The sequence below is a fragment of the Papio anubis genome, chromosome 7 (genome assembly GCF_008728515.1).
Source record: "Papio anubis isolate 15944 chromosome 7, Panubis1.0, whole genome shotgun sequence".
NCBI classification, from domain to species: Eukaryota; Metazoa; Chordata; class Mammalia; order Primates; family Cercopithecidae; genus Papio; species Papio anubis.
In genome coordinates, this window is record NC_044982.1 from 46,246,623 (window position 1) to 46,274,433 (window position 27,811).

Consider the following 27,811-nt stretch of genomic DNA (forward strand, 5'->3'; position numbering starts at 1 on the left):
GAATGTTAAATTTCCTAAATTTGATAATTGAACTACGGTTATGTAAGAGAAAGTTATAGTTCTTGTTCTTAGGGGGCACACATTTAAATATTTAAGAGTAAAGATTAATGATGTCTGTACTGAGTCTTAAATGGTTCAGCAAAACTAAAAAATAACAAACTGTGTGTGTGCATGCCAAGAGAATATGAATACATATATGCACATACACAGGGGAAAAAGTCTGTAAAACAAATGTGGAAAAATGTTAATAACTGGCCATTTAAATAACTATGGAAGTTCATTATATTATTTTTGCAAATTTTAAATTTGGATTGTTCTCAAAATAAGCTATTAAAAATAAAAGTGCATCAGGCAAGATTATTTCAAAACAGGACCTTTCAAGCCTTAAGGAAGCATGTAACTCTCAAATTAAATTATCTAGAGATTACAGGAAAAAAATTCCAATTCTTTTTACAAACCTATCATAATCCTTCTATAAAATTTGACAATGACAGCACTAAAAAAATAAAACCACAGTCCAAACATACTCATTAATACAGACGCAAAAACACAAGTAAAATATATATTACAAATCACCAAATAGGGTTCATTTTAGGAACATAACAATGAGCCAACATTAGGCAGCTGACTAATATAAGTCATCTTTGTAAAAGTTTAAAAAAATTCATATGATCATCTCATCATATTCTAAAAGAGATTTGATAAAATGTATTCCTTAATACTTACTTCAAGCCAAAGAGGAAAAACCTCAGTACTAGAACAATTCCCAGGAAAGAAAAAAGAACAAGGAAACCAACTCTTATCCCTGTAACTTAGCAATGTCTAGAAATAATGGTTATTGAGATAAGCCAAGGCTAACAAAAAGAGGCATAAAATTATAAGATCAAATTATTATTTGCAGTTAATGACTACATGACGGCAAACTCAAAACCTGATAGGGAAAAAATACTCAATAAGATTATCTGACTATAGAAAATTATATATGAAAATGATTAACAGTAATCACTTAAAAAGTTAAGAGAAAACAAAAGTATATTTAAATAAATAACAAGAAATAGAACCTTTTTAAGAGGGCTTCAGAATAAAACACACTTTTTTTTCTTGGATAGGAAGATTCAAAATTGTGAAGATGGTTATCCTCCCTTTATTAATCTATAAATTCAATATAATCACAACTGGACCTTTTTGTTCCCAGACCTTGATTAAATAATTTCAAAATACATATCAATAAATGTGAATAGCCAAAACAATCCTAAAATCATGAGCATCTGCAATATCTGATACTTAAACTGTAATTTCAAAATTACAGTATTTAAGAGGCAATACTAATGCAGGAATAAACTGATGAGTGAAACAGAACTGAGAATCCAGAAAGAGCTCTCTGGGAACAGAGATTCAATAATGGGTGTCTGAAAGCTGATCTTTTCCACTTCTGCCCTCCAGTGGTGGGTAGCTGAATCCCTACAACATCACACCTTAAAATAAATACCAAGAGATTAAAAGATTGAAGTGTGAAGTATTAATAATAAAATGATACCAGTAGATGTAGGCAAATATTTCTGTAATCTTACAGTAGGAAAGGACTTTCTAAGGATGACAAGACTGACTTCAAAGGAATAAGGAAAAGTGACTCCAGAGAAAAAAACTTCTACACTATAAAATAAAGCTCATTAACCTGAAAAGCAAACGTCTTTTAAGTATCCGCAATATATACATAAAAGTTAATATTACTACAATATACAAACAGCTATTTTAGAAGACAATAAAAATGAACACTTTAAAGGAAAAGAAATGGGCAATGAATGTGAACAGGCAATTAAATAAACAAAAGAATATAAATGGCTAATAAATATATGGAGCAATGATCAATCCTGCTAGCTACTAAACACAAATTTTTTATACATTACCTTATCAAAGATTAAAAAATTGTAACACCCAATATTGTCAAAGTAATAAAAAAAAATACCTCTCATAAGTAGGAGAGTAAACTAGTATCTTTCTGAAGGGTATGTAGGATATACACTGATTTTAAATGCTGACTTCTGCTAAGATTTGAATGTCACCTCCAAAACTCATGTTGAAATTGAATTGCCATTGTGACAGTAATAACCAGTGAGTCCATAAAAAGTAACTGGGTGATGAAATCATGAGCCCTTATCTTAGGAGTGAGTTCCTGGTAAAATGAAGTCTGGCCCTATCTTGCCCTTGTGTTTGCTCTTGTGCTCTCTTGCATTCCACCACAGGATGATAGAGCAAGAAGGCCCTCACCAGATGCAGCCCCTCAATCTTAGACTTACACCAGCCTCCAGAACCGAGAGCTATATAAACTTCTATTATTAATAAATTACCCAGTCTGTGATCTTCTGTGATAGCAACACAAAAATGGACTAAGACAACTAACTTCCAACCAAATGGATCTGTACATACACTTTTGAAATGTACTTCTGTTCCAAACACTTTAATATATGTTAAATATATATTAACTATACAAAAAAAATACTAAAAAAGACCAAGCCACTGAACTCTTTAAATACAAAGCAGTTTGTTAAGCTACAACTGTGAGCCTTCTGGGCTCAAGCAACAGAGATGGCCAAAAGTCTACATCCTGTAGGGATAGTAACAGGCACTAAAAAGGTACCCATGCACGGCTGGGATAGAACCTCAGGCTCACTGCTTCAAACCAATACCTAAGGTGGAGAGGCTCTTCCAACCTATGAAAGGAGCCAGAAAAAGCTACTACTAACCACTGCATGGGGCTATGGTTTAGATGAAACTATGTGTCCAGTGAGAAGAAATATAGATCTTAGTTTGTGTCTTATTCTTGGAAAGAGAAGCCTCATCCTGATGTTACCAAGAATCAAGGGAATCAGACCTCCAATATAAAGATGTGGTTTTAGATGGAGATGTAGGTGCATGTAAAACCACTGGATAAGAAGAGTGAAAAAGAAAACAAAACAAAGAACTTTCCAGTCAACAGGAGACTGCAAAAGCAAACTCAGAACACACGAAGAAAACTAAGATGAACAGCCAATAAAATCAACAACTGTAATTCATTCTAGAAGAAAAAATGACAATCTGAAAATAATTTCAAATGTTGAAGCCACAATAGCCACTAAGGGGAGAAAAATTAAAAACAGGCAGAAATCAAACCAGAATAGGTGGCTGCTAGAGAGACAGCCTGAATATTTTTTTAAAATTCACTGAGAAATAAAAACTGAAGCCACATAAACTCTAGCTGGACAAAGTCAAAGTGTGAATTAGTAAATTAGAAAATGATACTGAGGATCCAGCTAGAACATAATACAGAGACTAAGAAGGAATATTGGAAAACAAATATTCAAAGATATGAAGGCTAAGGAATTTTCTAGAAACAAAGAAAGGTATGAGTCTTCCCATCAACAATGTATTTCAAAGAGGAGCTATAGATATAACAACATAGTTAAGCATAATTTAGAAATGTGTTTAGAATACCAAGTATGGCAAAACAAACATTAACATATCACACTTATAATATGCAAGGCTCTGTTCTAAGTGCTTTAAAACTTAATCCTCATTACAACCCTATGACACAGATACAATTTTATCTCCATTTTGAACTTGCCCAAGGTCACACAGTAAGTAGTGGTGAAATAAAGAAATGCAATCTTTTAAAAAACTACCAGAAAAAAAAAAAAATATTACATACAGAAGCATAACAATAAGGCACAGACCAGACTTCTCAGAGATTCAAGTTTGCCAAGTTTCACAAGACAATGAAATAACATACTGAGGGTGCTGATGGGAGGAACCCTATCAACCAAGAATTCTCTATCCAGCTGAAAAACAAAGTAATGCATAAAACATACTTTCACACAAAAACTAAGGACATTTACAAGCCAACCTTACTAAAAGGATTACTAAAGGATGTACTTCAGCAAGAAGAAAAGTGGACTCAGAGAAGATGCAAGGAACAATAAGTACAGAAACTGGTAAAAATACTGGCTAATTAAACAATTTATTGAGTATAAAAAGGAAAATGAAACTCTTTTATGCTAAAAAAAGAAGTGGAAATTAAATTGTAAGCAATTATACAGAGGATGGAGAAATGTTCAGTTTAATCAAATGTTAGCTCATTAAAAAAAATCACCAAATACAGAAACAAACTACCATAAGTACAACTTCCTAAGGACTTCTGATATTGGAATTAGCAAATATTTAAGATATTATATCTATGGACAAAATGCCCGACAAGGTATTTTTTGAAAACTAATGAAAAATAAGAAACTATAAAAAAATTATCATGCAGACCGAGAAAGAAATATTACTTTCAGAAATAAAAACAATTGGCTGGGAGAGGGTGAGTGTTGAAAAAGTACCTATTGGGTACAACCTTCACTATCTGGGTGATGGGTACACTAGAAGCCCAACCTCCACCATTATACATGCAATATCCATGTAACAAGCATATGCACACCTCTGAATCTAAAAAAATAAATTTTAAAATGTTGATATTAAAAACTCAAAGGGTGAGTTACATAGATTAGATACAAATGAAGTAAACTAGGCAACTGAGTTGAAGAAATAAAATAATAAAGTTGCCATTTGGGAAGTGCTCAATAAAAAAGTAAATACATAAAAGTATGTTCACTTCAAAAAACCTACAAAGGCCAAGGGAAAGGGGAAGACAAAAAAGAAAATCAAATTCTCCAACAACAGTAACATAAATGGTCCATAAAAGTAGGCTCTAAGAATTTAAGACCTGCACATTAGGGTGCCCTTGAAGCCCAGGAACTTTTTTTTTTTTTCTGAGATGGAGTCTCCCTCTGTCACCCAGGCTGGGGTGGAATGGCACCATCTTGGCTTACTGCAACCTCCACCTCCCAGGTTCAAGCAATTCTCCTGCCTCGGCCTCCTGAGTAGCTGGGACTACAGGTGTGCACCACCACATTCGGCAATTTTTAAGATTTTTATTAGAGATCGGGTTTCGCCATGTTGGTCAGGCTGGTCTTGAACTCCTGATCTGCCCACCTAAGCCTCCCTGGGATTATAGGCATGAGTCACCACACCCAGCCAAAACCCAGGAACTATTAACTTATCTCTCTATTCATGTCAATTCCCTGCAACATGGCTAAGCTAGTAGTAAAGTTTAACATTTATTGCACTACGAGAATCAGAAAACATCAGCAAAATGATAGTGCCTAAGTAGCAGAGCTTACTTTTGTTTAACAAATACTCTTCTGTTATCTCATATTTTATATATTTATGATTTATATTTAAATCACAGCAATCTTTACATCCTCACATCTTTAAAGGTAGAAGCGTTTTGTTTTATTTGTTTGAGGCACAGCGTGCCTCTGTCACCCAGGTTATAGTGCAGTGGCACAATCACAACTCAAAATTATAGCCTGGAGCTCCTGGGCTCAGGTGATCCTCTCACCTTAGCCTCCCAAGTAGCTGGGAGAATAGGTGTGCCACTACGTCCAGCTGATTTTAAAATATTTTTTTGTAGAGACAAGGTATCACTATGTTGCCCTGGCTGGTCTCAAACTCCTGGGCTTGAGCAATCCTCCCGCCTCGGCTTCCCAAAATGCTGGGATTACAGGCTTGAGCCACCATGCCTGGCCAAAAGTTTTCTATTAGTTTGCGGTTCTAGAAAGTCCCTACAATTTCCCTCAGCACTAAAAATATTTTCACAGACTTCTATGTTTAAATACTCCTCTAATAATACTCAGTCCTGTAGATTAGTCAGTTAAATCAACAAATACTCTTGTTTCTCCTATAATACAGATCATCTATAAAACAGGAAGATTTACATAGAGGAAATCTTTTATAAGAAACAAAAACAAATTACATATACACATTTTGTAAACTTGGTTTCTGCTACTATAAACATTCAGATAACACGTTTTATCTATTAAATAATGAATATCAATTACTCTGAAGAAAATATAACCTATCTTTATCACCTGTTCCTTAAAAAATTAAGTATAAGATATTGTAGGCAGTATTTCTGATAAGAAACTGAATATAGAATTTAAAATATATCATCATCCTAGCAGTCAAATAGAGGTACCAACAGTCTAACAATGTGTATTCCCCTCCCCCTAAATTTCCAGTCTGCTTATTAAAGGACTTTACTGACTTTACACCTATATGTGATTTATCACTCTTCTTGGGGCACTTTAACTGAATGCCCCTAAAATCTCAGTAACAATCCTGATCTAATCAGAAAGCCTTTGACCTATAAAATCAAGGTATGATTTTCTTTGGAAGCTGCGATTTCTCATTGAGCTCCATTTTCTGGCTAAAAAGTTAAAGATGCAGCCCACTGAATCTGACAGCACCTAAGATAGGATTCTTCCCCTCCTACTTGGAGCCGAGGGGGATAGTGCCATTTAATCCTCTGGAAGATTTATCTGAAAAATAATCCCAAGGTGATATGGGTTTCCTACTCTGTACTGGTTCCAATCTGAAGATGTTAGAACAAACCAAAGAGAACACATGATTATCGTTCAGCTTCAAAATTCCTACACACTGTTCCAGAAAGAAAGTATCTTAAGGGTATTAAAGCTCATCAGAAAACGAGGCTATCCTTTGTGCTTCACTGACATATGCCTAAAATTCAAAATTCAGTACTAAAAGTTTTAAATATTTTACCTATGTTTTACAACATCTTTGTCTTTTATTCCTTCCCTCTAGGTTTTATTCTCTCTTAAAACAGCCTCCAAGTTTTATTCTGATGCCCACAAACTCAGCATCCTTGAATTTTTAATGTCCCTTTCTAATCCTGCTCTTATCACTTTGCCCCTCCTCAGCCTGAGCAATCTCTTCTTCTATATCTCCTTTCTTGCTTTTAATTCTTCCTCATTCTTGGACTTAGTAGGGGATTAAGAAGGTAGACTCTAGGCAAGCCAGATGCAAAGGTAAACATATCTCAGTAAACTCATGCAAGTCTGAGTTTAAGACTTAACTGGTATTTACGGGAAGCTGAGAGGCTGCTGAACAATTCACAGTGAAACGCACCACTAGGAGTAAGGGCTAATGGTACACATTCTTTTGAGTTATATTAGTAAGGAGTCTGGTTCTTGGTTTAAATTGGGATGCAGTCTCTCAATTACTTAGTACTTTTTCCCAGTCAGACAAGAATTGTTATTTAAGTTGTAAAAGAAAGCTAACTTAATTATAGCTATCTCAAGAGGCATACAATACACATGTAAGTGAAAAATCACTAATAAAGTTACCTGTATTCCATTTATATAAAATATCTAAACTAGACAAATCTACAGACACAAAGTAGATTAATGGTTGATAAGGGCTGAGAGACTGGTGAATGGGGGGTGACTGCTAATGAGTACAGGGTATCTTTTGGAGGTGATGAAAACGTTCTAAAATTAAATTGTGTTAATGGTTGCATAAGTCTGAATATACTAAAGACTACTGAACTGTAAACTTTAAATGGATGAATGTTATGCTATGTGAATTATACAGCAATTTTAAAAGATTACTATGATTGTATGGTTTTTTAATCAATATTTTACATAAAAAGCTTAAAAAACGTAACTATGGATTATATATAGCAGCATAAAAAATACTCATGCTGTAGTAAATTTTTTTCCAAAGGTTAAAAAAGTTATCTGAAAATTTCTCAGCCGACAAATATTTCACCTTATAGCCTTGAATATTTACTTCACTTTTTCGGTTAAATATTTACTTACCCTCCTTCAACAATAAACTTCACCCAAATGAATTCTAATGCAAATGAACTGTAACTGAGTTCAATGTGCCCCAAATTAAGACAATACAAAATTTCAAAAAGCAAACCAAAATCAACCAACTGAACCAACTAAAGTAAACTGGGTAAAGCTCTTCTATGCTAAAGACCAATTTTTTTAACCCCAAAATTATTCAAAAAATAATTAGTCTTTGCTAAATCAGTTAAAATATAAAAATACTCAAACCATACTCTGCACAGATACTGGCAGCAGTTTCAATCTCACAAAGTGCAAGTGAACACACCTTGTCACTTCTGATGTTCTTCATAGGTTTCCTGATTTTTTATTTAATGTATCAACATCTTCTAGTTGTGCTGTGATCTGAAGTACATAATCCGTAAACCGTCTTCTTAAATTTCTATAAAGGCATGTATTACACAAGTTTTTAAAAGTAAACTTTGTAAGTATATAGTTGCTAGAAAAATACCTAAGCTAAATTTAGTTGGAGGGCTCTAGTGACTATAAAAATTAGATACTGACCTATTTTCACTACAATTATAGTACAAGCAAAATACTAAAAAGACTTACACGGCATAGAACTATTTAGTTTTTAAAGTTTTTAAGAACGCTTTAGCATTTACAATCTCAATTTGCCTCATCTGTTAACTAATTCAGATTTATCAGTTTTGAACAACTTGTCTTACTAGTTACGGATAACCTGTCTTGCTACTTTTGGATAACTTGTCTTATTCAAGTTATCCAAAACTGAAGAGGATTCAATTCCTAGTTTGCTACTTTTAAATCCCTGCATAGTTGAGGATTTGGACTCAGACTAACGGAGAAAACAATAACTGACTTCCTGACCCAATCTAACCTTTTTTCTCTCGCTTAAAACTAATAAACAAAACCCCTCACATAGAGCATTTACAAATGTTTGCTGGTAACCTTATATATTTAAGTTGAAAGAAAGGAAAAATATAACTTATTAAACATTTAAGATGGTAAAACATTCATTTATATACAAATACATGGGGATTCTAAATATTTTACATATATGAAATGTCCCTGCTGAAAAAAATGACCAAAAGCATTTGCCTCTAACAGACTTCTGTTGATATAATCTAACATTTTTCAAAATAGAGTCACTCACTGAGTTCATGAATTGTGACATGAGATGTTTTTTGTGTAGGAAGATAGATGCTAAGGAAAGTAAGAAAGAAAAAAACCTTTTCAAATGAAAGTCTATTTAATAGCTTAAAAAATGTGTAACCACCTACCTCCTATACTTGAATAGCCACACCCCAAATCACATGGCCCAAAATGAACTTCTCAACTCTCGCCACTTCTTAGTTTCACGTCTCAGGAAACAGATCTATCCTTAGTCATAAGCTCAAAGAATCCTCTATTTCCCTTATCACAGCACTTACCTGGTGAATTATCTCTCACTTTAGATTTTAAGATCCAGGAGGAAGAAAGAGATCATGTCTTTTTTGTTCATATTTAGCACATGACACTTGACAAATACATGAGACAAATGAATAACAGCCATTATACCCTGGCTTCTCCCTTGTCAACACTGATTATCATCTATGTAGGAAAAGGTATTTTCAGAGAAGCTGGCCTAACAAACTGTATCCTACCATTTTCCATCTATAGAATACATGGTTGTCTTTTATCCCTACAAAAATATCATAATGGATTTCTAAAAAGAAAATATTGGACCCTAAAAGAAATCTACGGCTTAATCAAAACTTGATTTTCACACTACTGTTCATCAATGACTTTAAAAAGTTTATCGACATCATTAGAGACACACTCCCATTATTGAAAAATGCCACATAACGAAGGGAACAAAAGAGAAAAAACGTAGTTATGACATATTTTCTTTCCCTGAGCTATTTATTTATTCATCTGCTCATTCATTCAACATTCATGGATGGATGTTTTCTAAACTTTTCTCTATGCAAGAAGCCAAGTATAAAGTAATTCAGACACAAACAAATTTCTGGGAGCTGGGAAATCCATTTTCAATGTATTCTAGCCAAAAATATCTCTAACTTAATCTTGGAGTTTTACCACATAAAACAAGTAATACTATTTACACTTACAGAGCTACTTATTTTACTGACTGTAGCAAACCAAAAAAGATCACATTAGAGGGCTGACTAGCTGAAACACCTGCTTACTGTATCAAGAAGCATTTATGCAGAAAGAGAAAATGAAGATGGCAGATACAGACTAACAGGGTAAGCTGTGGGTTGACCACAAAACAAAAGCTGCCACTTCTAAGATTGGCCCTTTGGCATCCAAAAGGGCCGTACAGGCTCTCAGAAAGGATAATACCCTACTGCTTTACAAAAAATGAAAATTTTATTTACTATCTACTTAACATTCTGAGGCATGATGGTATACTGCAAAGATGTTTTTCTAAAGCCTGGTAAGTTACGAGATTGTGTTTGGAAAACAAAAACAAAAAAATATATAACCATACCTTATCTTTTATCATTCACATTTTCATTTCTGAATTTTGGTAATAAAGGTAAGCACACTTCATCTTTATACACACAGTACCAAATTTGATGTGATCCTACCAGTCACGCTAAAGAAAAAGGTAGTACTAAGAATCCAAGACATTCAAAGTTGGCAATGAATTATATTCTTATTCTTTGAAACGGTACAATATACAATTATTAAATAACATATTCTTTAAAATAATTAAGCCACCTAAAGTATAATTAAAAAAAGAATGTTTACTTACATCCCTGCCTGAGGTGGTCATATCATAGATGAATACAAAACACCAGCCTAAATTTAAAGTGAATTATACATGACCCATGCTTTCTCATAGTCTGTTGTATTTCCAGCTCACATTCAATTTTCTGTCATGTGTTCATCAGAAAATGAACAGGGAGACTACAAAAATTTAACAGTCATGTATTGATTATCTCTTTAAAATGAATGAAACAAGACCTGTTTTTAAGGAATTTATTTTCAATAAACACTGAAGTTTCCATTTATAGTATAATCTCTATTGTAAACTTAGGTAGTTTGTGTTTAAGACTATCTTCTTACACTCACTATTTCATTTGAATAAAGGATCAGTGAAATAATTTATATCAGTGAGTTGCAAAGTAGTAAACATGAATAAATTTTAAGTCGTAAGAAAAAAGTGTGTATGGCTTGTAGAACTAATTGTATTACGGCCATATCATATACTTTTTTAATATTAAAAAATGTAATAGCTCTTCTTGGGGAAAATTTTTAAAGGGAGCTAACATATGATAACATACTTTTCAAACTTAGTGTACATTGCCACCTCAAATCCCAACTCAATCACAAGATTCACTCTCTGGGTACAATGGAACAATAGTCATATCCTTCATGTACAAAGATTTTCTGACCCATCCCAATGGCCAAGAGACTTACTTTCAGCAGTAGCAATGAAACTGCATGGATCAACCAATTACTTTTGAAAAGTCCAAGGACATGTATTAAGGCTTCTGTTACTAGCTCTGAAACTCTTGGCAAATAACTGCTCTGTTTCAATTTCCTCATCTGCTAAGATATAGGTAGTAACAGCATCTAGCTCCATAGGGCTGCTGTGAAGATTTAATGAGATAATAATTGAAAATTTATTATAATAGTCCCTGGCACATAAGTGCTCAATAATGATAGTTATCATTGTTAGTTGCTAATGTCAAGGTTAGGAAAACATAAGAGACACACAAAGAATCAAGAGGTCTCATTAGCATTGTTCTCCAACAAATGGATCTAAGCAGGCACTGACTGATTATATGAAATTATCCATTTAAAAAGCCAATAAATTTTACTATGTATTTTCTTTTTTTTTTTTTTTTCTTTTTTTGAGATGGTGTCTTGCTCTGTTGCCAGGCTAGAATGCAGTGATGCGATCTCGGCTCACTGCAACCTGTGCCTCCCGGGTTCAAGCAATTCCCCTGCCTCAGCCTCCTGGGTAGCTAGGACTACAGGCGCATGGCCACCATGCCCACGCCACCATGCCAGGATGGTCTCGATTTCCTGACCTTGTGATTCACCTGCCTTGGCCTCGCAAAGTGCTGGGATTACAGGCGTGAGCCACCACACCCGGCTTGTATTTTCCAAACACTGAAAATAGTCTAGCATTTTGATAAGCTTGAAAGTCTAGTTTAGAGGTTTATTTGAACACAGAGTATGCATATTATTAGATACTTGTTGGATTCAAATTAGGTCAGCTGATAGTTATCTCTCTTTAACACATCATCTAATTCCTGTGATTCCAAAATTCCTCTCTGGTTAAAAGGACACAAAGTTTACGATAATATTTGCAAATATAAAATACTCTGAAAAGAGATATGTGATTATAAATGTCCTGTTAATCCTCAAAGCCAAAATGGAGGAAGTTAAAATGATGCCTGCAGGTCCAGAATCAGTCACCCTAGTCTTCTACATCAATATAAGAACACTGCCACACTTCAGATTTGTATTATCTTCACACTTAAATATCCAGGTTCGGAAAAAATAACACACAGGAAGCGAGTCAGAAACGTCTGCTACAATAAAGCTTGTAACTACTCCTACTACCTCCTCCTACAACAATCACTTCCACTCCAGGTAGATTTTGCTTAATATTTACCAAATATCTGAATGTCTACTATCCATAAAGCACTGTGATAGCCGCTAGCCTTTGGGTAAAGTAAAAATTTATTTTTCCCTTTAGAATTAACTAAATGCAGTTATAATTTAAACACAAAATACCTAAAGTTAAAACATATGACAGAAATAATACACAGACATTGCTTTAAGTACAGAGAAAGGAGAGATTAAACACTCTGGGGGTCAGAGACGACTTTGTGGAAGAAGAAATATTAGAAATGAGCTTTGCTTAAAGAGAAAACCAAAGCTGGAGAAAGAAAGAAAAGAATTCTAGACTGCACATTAGCAAGAACAAAGATCCATGGAGAGAAAAGAGTGTGTTCCAGAGATAGCAAATGTATTAGTTTGGTTAAAACAGATTAGTCTTGAGGTCCAATCATGGAAAGTGTCAAAAGCCAAACCAAAAATTCTGAACTTTATTCCAGAGGTAAAAGGGAGTCACTGAAGTACACTGAGAGAAACAATATAATGAAAAACCATATTTTAGAAAGAATGTTGATGGTTAATAGAATGGGGGAGGAGATGCAGCACAAGATGGTAGCAGGAAAGAGACCAGTTGGAATGCTAATATCTTGGTTTGGGTCTGCAGTAGTAAGACCTGCATTATTCCAAGACAATTTTTCAAACTTAACCTAGGACTCACATATAAAGCCTTAATGCCTTTTATAAAGACTCCATTTTTAAAAAATGGTAATAACTAAGTTAATCAGAATGATTTAGTTTCCTTACTCTCTTGCATCCTTTCCTGTAGCAATGATATCTTCCTGCTCATTTCTCACCATAAACTGTAACTCCCCTTCAAGATACCAACCCTTGTCCTTCCTTACTGATCATTCTAGCCTGAACATTCACCTTTGCTTTATTACTGTTACTCTTTATCCGCAATTTAACCATCTATTCCCACCTAATCATTAACTCCAAACCCTTGATGTCTTGCCAGCTTTGCAGAGCCAAATAAAGCTACTCATACTCAACTTTCTCTTTCTTCTATTACCTCTTAACTTTTAGTCTATTCAAATGCAAGTGCTCTAAATTCCCAGAGTTTACAATGTCTTCTAAATTTTCTACTCAATCTCTAGTTTGGCTTCCAGGCTCACTGCAAAAGCTATACTGAAAGACAACCCTCTCATACTAAGCAAGTCTCTATACTCCTAAGTATCTCAAGATTTCATATACTCAATAATAACAGCTACCATTTATTTGGCACTTTCTTCATGGTAGAAAATATCTCAAGTGATTTATATAATTATTTTTTAAATCTTCAAGATAACCTTACAACAAAAGTATTTCCATTTGACATAAAAAACAAACAAACAAAAAAAAAACAGGTTTAAAGAAATCAAGTAGCTTACCCAGGAACACCTGGCTAGGAAGTAGGAGAACAGGGACTCAAACTCTGTCCTAACTTTCAAAGGTTAGTTTTATCACCATGTCCACCATGGGGCCCTTCAATGTGGCTCTACTGATTACATCTGTTCAGAAACATTTCCCTAGATCCTTCATTAAGGATATCAACCACTGGAGAATTAACATGGATTCCATTCCTTAATCTAAACAATGGTAGTTGAAGACATAAAATGTTTAGCTTCGTTAACTTCTGAAAAACTTTGGGAATGAGAAAATGAACTTAATTTCTTAAATCTCTTGTGAATGTTTTAGAAGAAAACATTAAAGTCTTGCACTGGAAGACTTTACATAAACTTACACGGACTTGCTTAACTCTAGGAATCTATGAATCGTGTTAATGTTTAGCTTTTGAAATTTTGGTTCCTGGTAACAAGGAGGTTCATCTAATTGTGAAAAATCCACTCAGTAATATCTTGAAAAATACTTTTATATCTACCCAGATCTGATCCTGGCATGTTATTTAGGTTCTCTGACCCTGTATTTCCTTATTTATAAAATGAAGATAACATCATATATTTTAGAGGGTTATGGAAAAAAAATTAAAGCCTAACACAAATAAATGACCAAGAAAGTATAGCTTTCATTACTTTCTTCTGTATCTAAAAGTAGTTTAGTCTCAAAAGATTTTAATTCTAAATCTTACCAGCCACAAAAACTAATCGTGTTTAATCCAGATCTTAAATACGGATACTACATACACTTGGTCAATGGATTCTAAATGAACATATTAAGAATTATAAAAACCAAAGATCCCTCCTTTATCACACATTTACTCAAGGAAAGCTTAAAACATCTCTAATAATATAAAAACAGTATCAGAGTCTAGTTTATTGATACACATTAAAAGCCTGTACCTTTCCTCAGTTTCTTACAAAAATTATAAAGTCTATTACATTTCAGATAAAGGTATATCGAAACTTGCCTTTCTCAATTGTTTACTTTCTGTAGCTCTGACCTGCCACAGCAAAAGAAAAGCCAGGTTACGAGATTATCTAGGTAGTACATGGATAGCTAGGACATTCAAAGGTCAAAATCATCAAAGAATATATTCTGGAGACTCAGAATGAAGTATAAAATTGTTATGTAATATGGAGAACATAAGACATTAGAAAGAGTGAAGAGTAAAGAACATAATCTTTTGATTTTGATATAGGTTAACCCAAGTTTATTTCATATATGAATGGCTAATAATCCCAGGTCAGTTAATTTATGTATCTTGGTTAATAGCAAAATAATAAACACAACTTAATTTTAAAATTTGTTATTTGAGATGGAAGACAGGACACACTGTGACATAAAATTACTACCCAACATAGAAGACGACACAACTTTTACCCAGTTGCCTCACCATACCTTCTCCCCTTCTCCAAGGTTTATATATTTCACAGGGCCATGCCTTGTTTTATCTTCTTGCTTAACTCTTACAAAACCCTGCCAGGGTCAATCTTCTTACATGGCTGTCTCTTTCTCCTGATTTGATTAAGGATGGAAAGTATTCAAGAGTATACTGACTCAGAGTCAGGTGCCCAGGCAAGAGTTAGATAATCATTTGAGGGGATCATCAAAATATCACCTTGCTACATTACTTCTACATGACCATAGATTTACATCTTAAAAAATTAATCCAGTTCTCACGAGCATTTCAGAGGTAACAAGTTCCTTGTGGATATATGCCACTCTTTGATTAAAAATTACAAATAAGCACACACACAGTTAAAGCAAAATCAGCTGTACATTCTACTAGCTATTAGAGTAAACAAATGGCCTAGGTATAATCTGAACAAACTCAAAGACTATAGGTATTTAGTAACTGCTTAGCAATATTTACCACATGACAAAATGATGTTGCCATAGATTTCTTTCAAAAACAAATGAGGTATTACAGAATTTTCAAAGGTTTAACAAGACCCAGCTTGAAGTGACAGAAAAAACCTTCATAATGTATTTTTATAATGTCCTTCACATCAGACTACCAAGGGTCCTGTGCTTGTTCAAACCTGTAGTCTCAACCACCCTCTGTCTCCCATGAAATCTCCATCCTTCTCCCTCTCAAGAGTTTCTCTACACATCCCAATCCCAAAAGAAAAATCAAGAATAGCTTACAAGAATAGCTTTTCTAAAGAACCATCACCAACTTAGAATTTGTTAAATAAAACAGAACCGAGAAAGAAATCCAGCCTTAGAACACCGAAACATTTAAGTGCCTCACACATAACAGGTATTTATTTGGCAAAGGTATGTTGACTAGTCACACAATATTGATAAGAAAATTTAAAAATGTAATAACTGGACAGTACATGTGATAATCTAATCTGCCCAACTGGCTTTACTGATTTGGAAGCTGAAACTCAAAAGGTTAAAGGACTTGTCCATGGACACAGATATTTTGGAGCACAGCCATGACTAAACAATCCTTGTCTCCTACTGCACTGTTCCCTTCAACAGGTCATATACCTCAGTCCATCATGTAAAAATATACAATATGTATACAAAATACATAAAAAGATACAAACAAAAAGGAATTTGATGACTATTATTTCTCAAATATAATGGAGGTAGTTAACTTCAAACATTATCAGTCTTAATATACCTTTCCCATAATGTAATTACTTCACTGATCTAAAAATGTTTTATGATATCAAATTAAAATATCTTAAGCAACTGCCATGTGGTGCAGGAAGTTCATTATAGTTTCAATAATGTGGTACTGCTGTAAACTTCCAGGTTAAAAGTAATCATCCTTAAATGACTGAAAGTTTAATCAGATACATGTAAGTTACACATAACAAGAACAAAACTGTAACACTTGGAAATGTTACTTTGTGCTTCCAATTATTTATTGGTAAAGAAAGCATTAAGTCAACAAAAGTAACATCTAAGAACAGAAAATCTCCTTATTTTCAATTTTCTCATTTGTAAAATAAGGAGTTACAGAAAAACAATCTTTGGAAAAGGCCCAATATGTAGCAAGATAAAAGTATAAAAGTGAAGTATTTCAAAGAGAGTTGGGGACCAAACTCTGCTAAATTCCTGAGTGCTCTGGAACCCTAAGTCTCAGCAGAGTGGTGTTTCAACAAATCCCTCCACTTTTCGGAGCGAAACACACTCAGTAAAGTGGTTGTGTTTAAAACCCCAACGTGCAAGTTTGAAAAGACTGTTTTACACAACAATGTTTAAAAATTTCTAATTTCTCTCAATAATGTCAAAATCATTTCCTTTGAGAAAATGACACCTATCTCTCACACTCTTCCAACCACTTCTTGAAACACATTCAGTTCATTATTCCAATTAGCAGGAACCTCGGGGTGAGGCAGGGGTAGCACACAGATCCCATGGCTTGGACAACTGAAGCATGACCTTTGTGGATTTATAAGTACCATGTGGTGTTTGAGGAGAGAGAAAAAAAATACCTCAGGTGATGAAATTTTCAAAACGTATCTAAAACTGCAGTTGGTAGAAGGCTCTCCACAGCCAGCTGTCTTTCAAGAAAAGGATCCAAGTTTAATTAAAATCTACAAGCAGAACAGAACCATACCTCAACCAAGCTCTAACATCAAGAAGTTTTACCCAATTTACGTAGTTAAAAGGATGAGAAATCGGAATTTACTTCAATGGATGTGTTCGATGCCTTAATAATGAATGAACTGGAGGCATCACTCACTGACCTGAGTTCTGAAGGAGCTTCTCAGCCCTGCCCCCTGTAAACCCTTAAGCAATTTCTACAGAATTAGGTTTTTCGAGGCTAAGCCCGATTCAAAAGAAATCTCCCCGCCTCCCTCCCAGGGGCCAAAGCCCAGGACAGCAGGGGCGGCGCGCCCGGGAGGGTAGGGGCGGGAGGACGCCCCCTCCCCGCTCGGGAAAAGTTCCGCAGGCCGCTCTCCGGCCAGGCTGGCCCGCGGCCCTCGCCCGCTTCGCCGCCACAAACACCCCTCCCGGCCGCGGACGGCCAGGGGGTCGCGCCCCCTCCCCGCGCCGCCGCCACAAACACCTCGCCCCCGCCTCACCGCCACCGCCCTCGCCGAGCGTTAACCCCTCGCCGCCCGCCGCCCGGCTCGGGGGAGGAGGCCGGCCAGGGGGTGGAGTTGTCGCGTCTCCTCCCGGGAGCGCCCGGGCAGACGCCCGGCTTGTTTACAGGCCCCAGGCCTGCCCGCCGCCGCCGCCGCGCAGGCCCGCACCATCCGCCCGCCCGCCGTCGGCCCAAGCGCCGCACTTACCCGGAGCAGCCGCAGGCGGGCAGGTCCCTGGTCGGCCGAGGCGGCGGCGGCGGCAGCCGGGGAGGGGGTCACCGCGGCGGCGGCGGCGGCAGCCGGGGAGGGGGTCACCGCGGCAGCGGCGGGCCAGGTCAGGCCGGGGAGGGGGCGGAGGAGGGGAGGAGCCGGGTTGCGTCCGGGCCCCCGGCTCTCGGCGCCCTCGCGGCTCAGATCATCCGGGCGTTGGAGAGGGAGGCAGAGAGCGGGTCCCGGAGGAGGAGGAGGAAGAGCCGAGGATTCATCGCTTTCGCGCCTCACCTGTCTAGCGTCCCCCCCCCCCCCCTCCCCAACCACCCGTTCCGGAACAGCAGCCGCCTGAGGACCCGAAGCTGCGGGCCGGACCGGCGCCGAGACCACTGCTCTCTAGCTCCCGCGCGCGCTCCCGTCCCTAGCGCCGCCGCCGCCGCCGCCGCCGCCGCCTCTAGCGCGGCCCCGCGCAGGCGCGCTCACGACCGCGTCGCCCCTCCCCCACCCTCCGTTCGCCCCGCCCCGCTGGCTCCGCCGCCGCTACAGCTGCGGCGCGGCGAGCAGCTACAGAGACCCGGATGTCGTTGGGCAGGAACTGCGGCGAAGGCTGGCGGGCGGGGGAGGGGCCGCCACAGATGACGTCACTGCCCTACCCAGCCTCTTTCTCCGCTGCTGCCGCCGCCGTCGCCTTGCGGCCTGGAGCACCAGGCTGAAGCCGAAGGGAGCGTCCGGGTCCCGGATAGCAGCGAGGACTCGGGCCTTCACGTTCTGGCGCCAGGGACTGGACAGAATGTGCGACTATTCGGTGCCCAGTAGATGGACAGCCCCTCCATGCCTGGCCCTTGGCCAAGTAGGGACTTGGAAGCTACCCCTACGGCGTCCGCGCCCCGAGCCCTGGCTCTTCTACCGGCCTGCAGATACAAACCCCACTCCCTGCGAAGATGGTGTACACGCAGCCCCGATCACAGACCCGGAGCTGTCCACCGTTCTTGGGCGCCGTCGCGGTCTGCCGCTGCCCTTCGAACCCATGATGGATCCCAGGCAGCTGCCGGACCCCCCTACCCCAGAGTCCCACGCCTCCAGAGCCTTCCTCTCCCAGTGACCCCAGGAAGCCCAAACAGGTGCCACGGCCACACACCTCGCGTCCCGAAGGGCAGAGACACGCACACTACCACCGCCCACCCACGTGCGAGTGCAGCTGATTCACGCACGGGGCACATGCTCTTTCTGGCAGGTTTTCCCTCTGTAGCTCAGGGGATTCCACATTGTATTTATTTGCACATGTTAGATAATCACGTGATTCTGTCCTAGGGGACCTCCAACGACCTCCAATGAAGTAGGTGAAGGAAATAGGATTTTTCAAAATCAGGAGAATAATCAGAAACATAACAGCTGCTTCTGTTAAGAGGTAGAGATGAGCTAAAGTTAATAGAAACTGCACGTGCCGGCTGCCAAAATCCAGTTCAGCTAGCTAGAAAACCCGACCCACGCTGCTTGCAGACGCCGGGTATAGAATGACAAACCCTAGGCAGCCAATGAATCGCAGCCTAGGAGCAGTACATCACCAGCATGGGTTCCCATTGGCTGGGGTGCCCTTCCCTCTCTTGTCAGCGGCTTAACCGGTTCACAAATTTGACCTACACATTCACAGGAAAAGAAGTTATAAGAAAAGTCCGTATTTTTAAAAGATGTTCTGATGCACACACAAAACAAAGACTTCACTGTAGAAGGCAGGTTCTTCTACTGGCCAAATTGAGTTCTGGCCAGTAAAAAAGGTAAATTTATGTTGAAGGCCTCTCTGTTTTACTTGAGGAGCTTACTACAGCAATTTGCACCCTACTACTTTCTATCTCCTAAACCATTTTGTTGCCCCAACTCTTAGATCAAAAGCAAACTATTCATTCTTTCTGGCATTCAGCAAGCATTTAACTGCTTTTAAAGTTGTAAAAAGCCGTCTCCAATTTTCTCAACATGACTTTGGGGAAGGTTCTGTTTCCTTTACTTTTAGACCTAGAACCTAACAACAGGATCAAATATATAATCGCCAGTCACTGGCAAACCAAATCTTCAAGGAACGCAAAAATTACTCAATATCTTTGGGGTTAGAATTTCTTAGAAGAAGATGAACATGGATCATTTCCAGATATACAAAATAAAAATAAAATTCACTATGCATTTGGTCTCAGTATCATCTGAGGATACATTTCCTAATTCTCCACATACCTCGCCACCCCCCCCCAAAAAAAGAAATTAGATCAAAGATCTTTGAAACGCTACCTTCTTGGAATCCTTAGTAGTCCAGACAAGTAACAGCATGAGTAGCGTGCTGGTGGACTCATTAACATTCTGAACTAGAAAAGCTCATGTGGCAACCATTTGGAGCGCTCTTAAAAGACAAATTTTCTTATTCGTAAGCAGAAGTTGGGTCACTAGTGAGAGTAGTGGACAGTAGAAAACTTGAAAAGCCTGCCTATCTTTCTGCTTCCTTCCTTTAGGCTTCCACACCTTTCTTCTCTCTGTTCTGCACTTGGAGAATCTGGGTCAATTGTAGCAGAAGAGGGAGAGAAATAGAAAATATGAACGGAAAGAGGTTTGCAAGGAGTCTACACAGTGTACAGTCTGCCGATGAAGCGGCACCTTCCTACTACTTTTTATTTCTGAATACAGCTTGCTGGGACATTTTGGTATGAACTGGGAAGCTCATGGGTAATAAGATTAACATTTTAAAATTCGAAACAAAGATATGAATATTGTCTGATTACCTATGTTTAATATCATATCCCCTTTTATTAAACCTTCTGCTAAGGTGGGGGGACTAATAGAAAGGAAAAAGAACATTGAAAAAACAGGATTGAAAGTTATCTTCTGAACTGTAAGACTTTGCCAGGCCTCCTACACATACTTGGGATGTTCATAGTAAGATTTTAGTGGGAATATATTGCCACGATGATAACATTTTAGTAATTTTTATAGGTATATTATAAAATTATCTTGCTCTGCTTTGGAAATCTGTTTATATTTCAATTAACAAAGAAAAATATTATCTACAAGACTGGCTTTAAAGTCCTGAATTTAGCGTGTGTTGATAGCCTAGTAATTGGGAGGCTTGGGGTGAGGACAGGGGTTGTAGTGTGGAGTCTAAAGTTCAATCTGGTCAGCAATACTTTCTTTCCCTTTCCTCCATAATTGTGACTTAAAAAAAAAGATTTACATTCCTGTTCCCAAATTACTCTCCAGGAGAGTCACCCTTGAGGCAGATTTACCTGGACCTCTCAAAATATATGTCAGTAATTGAGTGACTCCCTCAGGAGGCTAGTATTTGAGAATACCCCTCACCATCCTTTTACACTGAAGCCAGTCACTACTTGAGAGTTAGAAAGCCAACCAGAACATAGATTCAACAATTCCTTCCTCCCTCACTACCTGTTTCGTATTTTTTTCTCTCACACATCCTCTTCATTTGGTTTCTTCTTTTCTCATTTCTCCTTCTCTCTCTTCTCTTTTTCTTCTCTTCTCTTTTTGCCTTCTTCGCCCTTCTCTTCCCCATTCTTGTCTTCTCTCTTTTCATTAGCTTAGTACAAATTGTAGCTTCTGCCACCCATTTTGTCCCAGAGCAGAACATGCGAGCAGACAGTGCCCCAAATGAATTTCATTCAGGGAGAGGGTGTACCCCCTACCTCAGCCCTCCTTCCTCCCTCCCCTACATCATAATGTGTTATGAGAAACTTAGCTGCGTAGAGGACTGTTACAGAATGAAAAGGATTAGAGAATCCTGTCCTGTGTGACATCACTGGGGCAGCCCCATTAGGGCGGGGCAGAGGGGAGCAGCCACCAGTCTTAGGCTACCACTGTGGCTCATCCTGGGGCCTGAGAGAAACCTGGGCAACTGTGAACACCACAGGCCAAGCCTTGGATAGTCTTTAGGGTAGGCTTTTACTTCAAGATAGCCGTATATGGCCACAGCCTTACAGTACTAGCGTGGATCTTGTCAGATAAGTTCATCTGTTCATCAGACAGCTATTGTGCACCAAGCACTATGTGGGACACTGGAGGTAGATAATGACATCAATGGGCAAGACCTGCCCACAAAGAGCCAACATAATAATAAGAGGCATAGACAAGTAAGTCAACAGATAGACAGGAAATTATATACTGTGATCCATGCTGTGAAGAAAATAAATAAGGAAACAGATCGGGGAGATGACTTGAGACAGCTATTCAGTGCAAACCTCTCTAAGAAGGCAGCATTTGATCTAAAGGATGAGAAGGAGTCAGCTTCCTAATCAGGGGAGAACTTTCCAGGTAGAGGGGTTAGCATGGGCAAAGGGTCTGATGTGGAAAAGAGCTTGGCAGAAAAGAGTTTTCTACAGCCCAAAGACAAGTTCAGCAAACTCAAGGCAAATAGTTTATAGTCATTTAAGTTTCGAGAGTGTTTCAATGTGGACATTAGGGATATTTAATTTATAATCAGGAAACCACATTTTATGGAGAGGTATAATCCATAGCAAATAACTTGGCGAGTTGATCTGGTACAAAAAGCAAAGCAACTTTAAAAAAAAATAAAAATTAAAAATAGTCTGGGTGCAGTGGCTCACAGCTGTAATCCCAGGACTTTGGGAGGCCAAAGCAAGTGGATCACTTGAGGCCAGGAGTTCAAGACCAGCCTGGCCAACATGGGGAACCCCCGTCTCTACTGAAAATACAAAATTAGCCAGGCCTGGTGGTGCACACCTGTAATCCCAGCTACTTGGGAGACTGAGGCAGGAGAATCACAGGCAGGAGAATCGTTGGAACTTGGGAGGTGGAGGTTGCAGTAGGCTGAGATCACGCCCCTGGACCCCAGGCTGGGTGACAGAAAAAAAAGCACCTTTATTCAACTATTGAAATTGAGAAGCATTCCATAACCCCAGGGAAGACCCGTCAGACAATCCAGCAGCAGCTAGAAAAGAGTGAATTATAAGCTTCAAATAAATAGTTTTCCTCACAATGTAGGTAGCTGTTTGTATTAAGTAAAGGCTAGCACAAATTTGAGTGGGCTTCTTCAGAACAATTCTGGGTGTTTTCTGTCTATTCTGGGCATTACAGAAGATCTCAAACTAAATCATACCTTTGAAAGTAGCAACACACTGCATCCTTAACAATGGTGGCCTGGTTGAAAACAGTGATGAAATGGTCATCATAATAAAGCCTTTTATCTGTACCTGACTCTGCAGTTTACAAAGCACTATCATACAGACTAACCAGTTTAATCCTCTCAAAAACCCTTGCAGGTAGACAAGGCAAGGACTCTTAATCTCCTTCTTTACAGAAGAGAAAACGGGTCACAGAAATTCATGACAGGTACCCAGGTTTGTCCCCTGTATGATACTGAGCATCATCACTTTTACATGCTGGTAGCAAAGGCAGCAGGAGTGGAAAGAGTGCTGAACTTAGTTCCAGTCAGTGGTATGGAGAGCTGGTCTGTACTGGCTCATGACAGCAGATTATTAAATTTTCAGGAATTTCGCCTGCTGTTTGTTAAATACTCTTTATTAAAAATTAAATGATATAGGCTGGGTGCAGTGGCTCATGCCTATAATCCCAGCATTTTGGGAGGCTGAGGTGGGCAGATCACCTGAGGTCTGGTGTTTGAGATCAGCCTGGCCAACATGGTGAAACCCCATCTCTACTAAAAACAAAAATTAGCCAGGTGTGGTGGCAGGAGCCTGTAATCCCAGCTACTTGGTAGGCTGAGGCAGGAGAATTGCTTGAACCCAGGAGGCAGAGGTTGCAGTGAGCTGAGATTGTGCCATTACACTCCAGCCTGGGCGACAGAGTGAGACCCCGTCTCAAAAATAAATAAATAAATAAAAATAAAAGTAGAAATAAAAATTAAATTATATAAACTTCCAATGAAATAAATTTTAAACAAAGGTAGTATGTGATAAAAACATCACTTCCAAATTATGTTAATACATTTTACTATTGTCTTTGTTCTTTAGGCAATTTACATGCATTGTGTCTGCATGGTGGAAATTCCCTATAATATGTAATTGTACATCTCTTCCCAATACCACATTCAGTGAGTTTCCTTTGGTAGCTTGATCAGCAGACACCACACATGAGGGCTTCACTTATTACTTTGTTGGTTGTGGGCTAGACCAGGGGTGTCCAACTTTTGCTTCCCTTGGCCACATTGGCAGAAGAAAAATAGTCCTGGGCCACACATAGGATACACTAACACTAACGATACCTGGCGAGCTGATACAAAACAAAACGAAACAAAATCATTTGCACACACAAAATCTCATAATGTTTTAAGAAAGTTTACGGATTTGTGTTGGGTTGCATTCAAAGCCATCCTGGACTGTATGCGTCCCACAGTCCAAGAGTTGGACAAGCTTGGTCTAGGCTTAAGTGACAGAGAAAATGTTTTATGAAGATTAAATGTTAAAGATATGTTGTGTCTATAACTGTTACATTGTGAATAGCACAAAAACATTCAATTTAGCAATGAAGTCACTCACGTCATTGACTAATAAGCTCTAACATACATATTTGTTGTTTTATTTTTATCTTAAATGAAAATATTAACCAATAGCCGTGTTGGAACTACATTTGGAAGGTGGTTGTTAAACATTTCCCAGCACACACCTGGATCTACATCTGCTGTGTCAATTGAACCACTCACTGGTTCTGTGACCTCAGGCAAGTCATTTAAATTATTAGCCTTGGTTTTATCCTCTACGAAATACTTCCTCCTAAACTGTGTTGTGAAAATAGAATAGATGAGGCACCCTTGGAAAGATGACTGACGCGGTTGGTTGCCCCACCACTTCCTACTACTTGGCAGAGCCTCCTCGTTTGCAGATCCTTCTCACACTACAGCCTGGATATGGATGCATGCTCTCTCACCCTCCTTTGTAGCTTAGAGCAGAGCATACCAATCTATGTGCCAGCATACCCTGGTATGTCTCAGATGGGTCATAGATGTGATAAGGTATTGATCCCTTAAGCCCTTGGGACATTCAAGTGAGGCTGAGCTGCTGAAGCCCTGGGATAGTATGACTGGCCACAAGCAACATTACCCAGGTACCCCTCTGTGTCACAAAAACTTTATCTTTCTATTTGTGTCATGGTGTGAAAAAATTGAGAAGCACTGCCTGTGGACATAGAGAGGTAGCCCAATTCTGGATAAAGGGACTTGAGAAACCTTGAGGGGATAGAGGGGTTTTCTTCCCTAATAAGAAGAATCACAGGAGAGAAAATGCCTTCCTCAGCCATGTGTTGTTACTTCTGTATGTAAGCCTGGAATTTCAAAGTTATCTTGCAAAGAACCAAGGTAATGTAGAGAAAAGAACTGATAGCAAGTGGCTGGGTCTTTCACATTGTAAAGCCATTGAGCCATCCCTGCAATTGCCCACCTTGGGAATTTATTTTTAAGAATGGTAATAAATGCTCCTCATTGTTTAAACTACTTTGATTTTTGTATTTGGTTATTCATAATTAAAAACACGCAAATACAATAGAAGAACTGGTACATCCCTGACACCTAATGAGTGCTCAATGTGGTTAGTTAATCACCAAATTAGATCTTTTGCCTTTAGAAAAGCTGCCACGGTCAAATGTGTGTTGATCTTATTTTTCTTAAATATTTAAGAAATGTGTTCAGTAACTAGATTAACTTCTAATATTTATCTTGATTCTCTTCTAAATGTGTTTTTACTGTATAATAAAAGCAATAATTGAACAATGACATAATTTTAAGCCTAACAGCAACTAGATACAAAGATGTTGATATGCATTTTCTCTTCTTGAAGGATCTAGACAAACTGGAGCACCATTACATGAAAAAGGTTAAAGAATCAATGTTCTGCAGAATAGAACTAGAATCAATTCATGGGAATTGATTCAGAGAAGATCATTTTAGTTCAATATAAAAAGAGGGCCTAGAATGTGCCAAGCTCCATACAATGTCCCTCATGAGGTTATTTAATTCTCACAACAACTTTGCAAAAAAAGAAACTATTTTTTTTCCCCATTTTACAAAGGAGGAAGCTAAAGCTGTGAAAAAGAGCTATTTTGCAAGCCTAGGACCATCTGATTCCAAAATTCCCACTCTTTCTGTTGCAAATTCTGGCTAAGCTTTCCAGAGACGACTTGCTTTCCCTTGAGGCCCTTTCAGTGCATTGTCCCATGGAAAACAAAAAGCCCAACAATGACATCTTTACCAAAGATGCCTTAGGGAGATGGGAGAAGAGTTATAATGCACATTACACAGCAAAATATTTCTTAAGCTCCATGTAAAATTGTTTTTTTCTTAGAGTTTTGCTTCCAGCAGTCACTTCCTCCATTCTCCTGCTCTCTTCACATAAGAAAAACTTCTATCCTGCCTTCTCCTAATACACTTTCTTGCACATTTCTTAAAAATCCCACATAAGGCAAAAGCTAAGGCAATATCCATCGACACCTCCACACCTACCACATGTCCGTGGAGAGCTTCAAGTCATCCTGCTACTGGTAGAAACACGGCAGAGGCCTCTTTGTAGAGAAGTGGCAGGTAGAATTCAGGTTAGCACCAGAATCTGAAAACTCCAGCTCCTTTGGTAGGTAGGGGCCAGGCTGGTAATATAAATGTTAGATCAGGCTGGGTCTGATTGCAAAGTAAAGTATGACATGGGTGGGCAGCGTGAGAGAGGTGCTGAAGGAGAGGTTACTTTAGATGCTCAGGGAAAGCCTGTGAGAGGAGGTGGCAGCTGGGCAGACCTGAATGGCAGGAAGAAGCCACCTTAGAATATCTGGGGGAAGAATGTCCCAGGAACGGGCAGAGGCCCTGTGGTGGAAGTGAGCTTGGTGTGTCCAGGAAAGACAATTCTGAGATGTCTGGGCATGCTGAGTGGAAGGAGGGTATGATATAGGCAGGGTGCCTTTAGGCCACAGTAAGGATTTTTAAAAATCTTATTCTAAGTGTGATGGAAAACCACTGGAGGTTTTTATGCAGAGTAATGACATGATCCGATCTGTGCATTGCTCTTGCTGCACTGTAAAGAAGAGATTTTAGGAAAGCAAAAGTGGAGGCAGAAAAATCCTTTCATGTCAGTTTAATATATCCTTAAAGAGAAGGCGAAATTTGCTTTCAGCTTTAAATGACATAGAGATTACATTTTGGTGGTAGGAATGCGGTCTTTTACAGAGCTTTTGTTACTGGGGTTCATGTTTCCATTTTCTGGGAACTATTAATATATATGGATATTTTTGCCAGTAACTCAAGTAACCTTGGCTGGTAAATTTCATAAAATGTTGCAAGAAGTATCTTGTGGGAAGGCCAGGTTAAGTGTAGGTAAAATAGAAGCTCACTTAAGTGGTTCGATTTCAGGTCAATACTTGTTACCCCCCAAAATATTCTCCAGGAACCACTCAGTACTCTCCCAAACACATTTAATATTCCATAAATCAATTTATGCCTTGTGCTATCCAGTGAAGATGATAGTCAAGGTGCCTTTACCTAAGGCAGATATTTTCATCTTGATATAAAAGTCTTGAGATCCTTTGCAGAGACAAGTTTTAATACTTGGGAAGCAAGCTGCCTTGACATGTATTGATGAGATGGGGTAAAATAAATTAAGAAAGGATTTAGTAAAGACCTCAATAATGTCAAAGATGACTTCAACTTCTTACATACTGTGTTCAGATTTGTTGTTGCTCATGGACATATGGAACAAATACATACACTTCATATGTTGAGTCTTTGTTGCTATTAGATTTTGATTTTTTTTTTTTTTTTTTTGAGATGGAATCTCTCTGTTGTCAGCCCCGGCTGGAGTGCAATGGCACAATCTTGGCTCACTGCAACCTCTACCTCCC

General features: G+C 38.6%; 1 protein-coding gene and 1 long non-coding RNA gene across 6 annotated transcripts in view; one reads left to right on the plus strand and one right to left on the minus strand.

Annotated features, from left to right (window-relative positions):
- PPM1A (protein phosphatase, Mg2+/Mn2+ dependent 1A) overlaps positions 1–21,686 on the minus strand; it is a 55,237-nt gene extending 33,551 nt beyond the window's left edge. The window contains exon 1 of one of the 4 annotated variants that reach the window (XM_003901886.5): positions 21,392–21,686. In XM_003901886.5, the coding sequence (XP_003901935.1) occupies positions 21,392–21,590 (199 nt within the window). In that variant the 5' untranslated portion in view covers positions 21,591–21,686. Of the gene's footprint in view, positions 1–7,995; positions 11,552–17,161; positions 17,546–17,965; positions 18,419–21,391 lie in introns of those variants that run through there. The other 3 variants (XM_021941276.2, XM_009211660.4, XM_009211651.4) reach the window with 3 other exon arrangements.
- Positions 21,687–21,701: 15 nt separating this feature from the next.
- Positions 21,702–27,722, plus strand: LOC103886290. Of its 2 annotated transcripts, none has more exons than XR_001904842.3 (3): positions 21,702–22,270; positions 23,239–23,316; positions 24,549–27,722. It is a non-coding gene; the product is annotated as an uncharacterized LOC103886290 (long non-coding RNA). The 2 variants fall into 2 exon arrangements; XR_001904843.3 differs by having other exon boundaries at positions 23,239–23,308.
- The last annotated feature ends 89 nt before the right edge of the window (positions 27,723–27,811 follow it).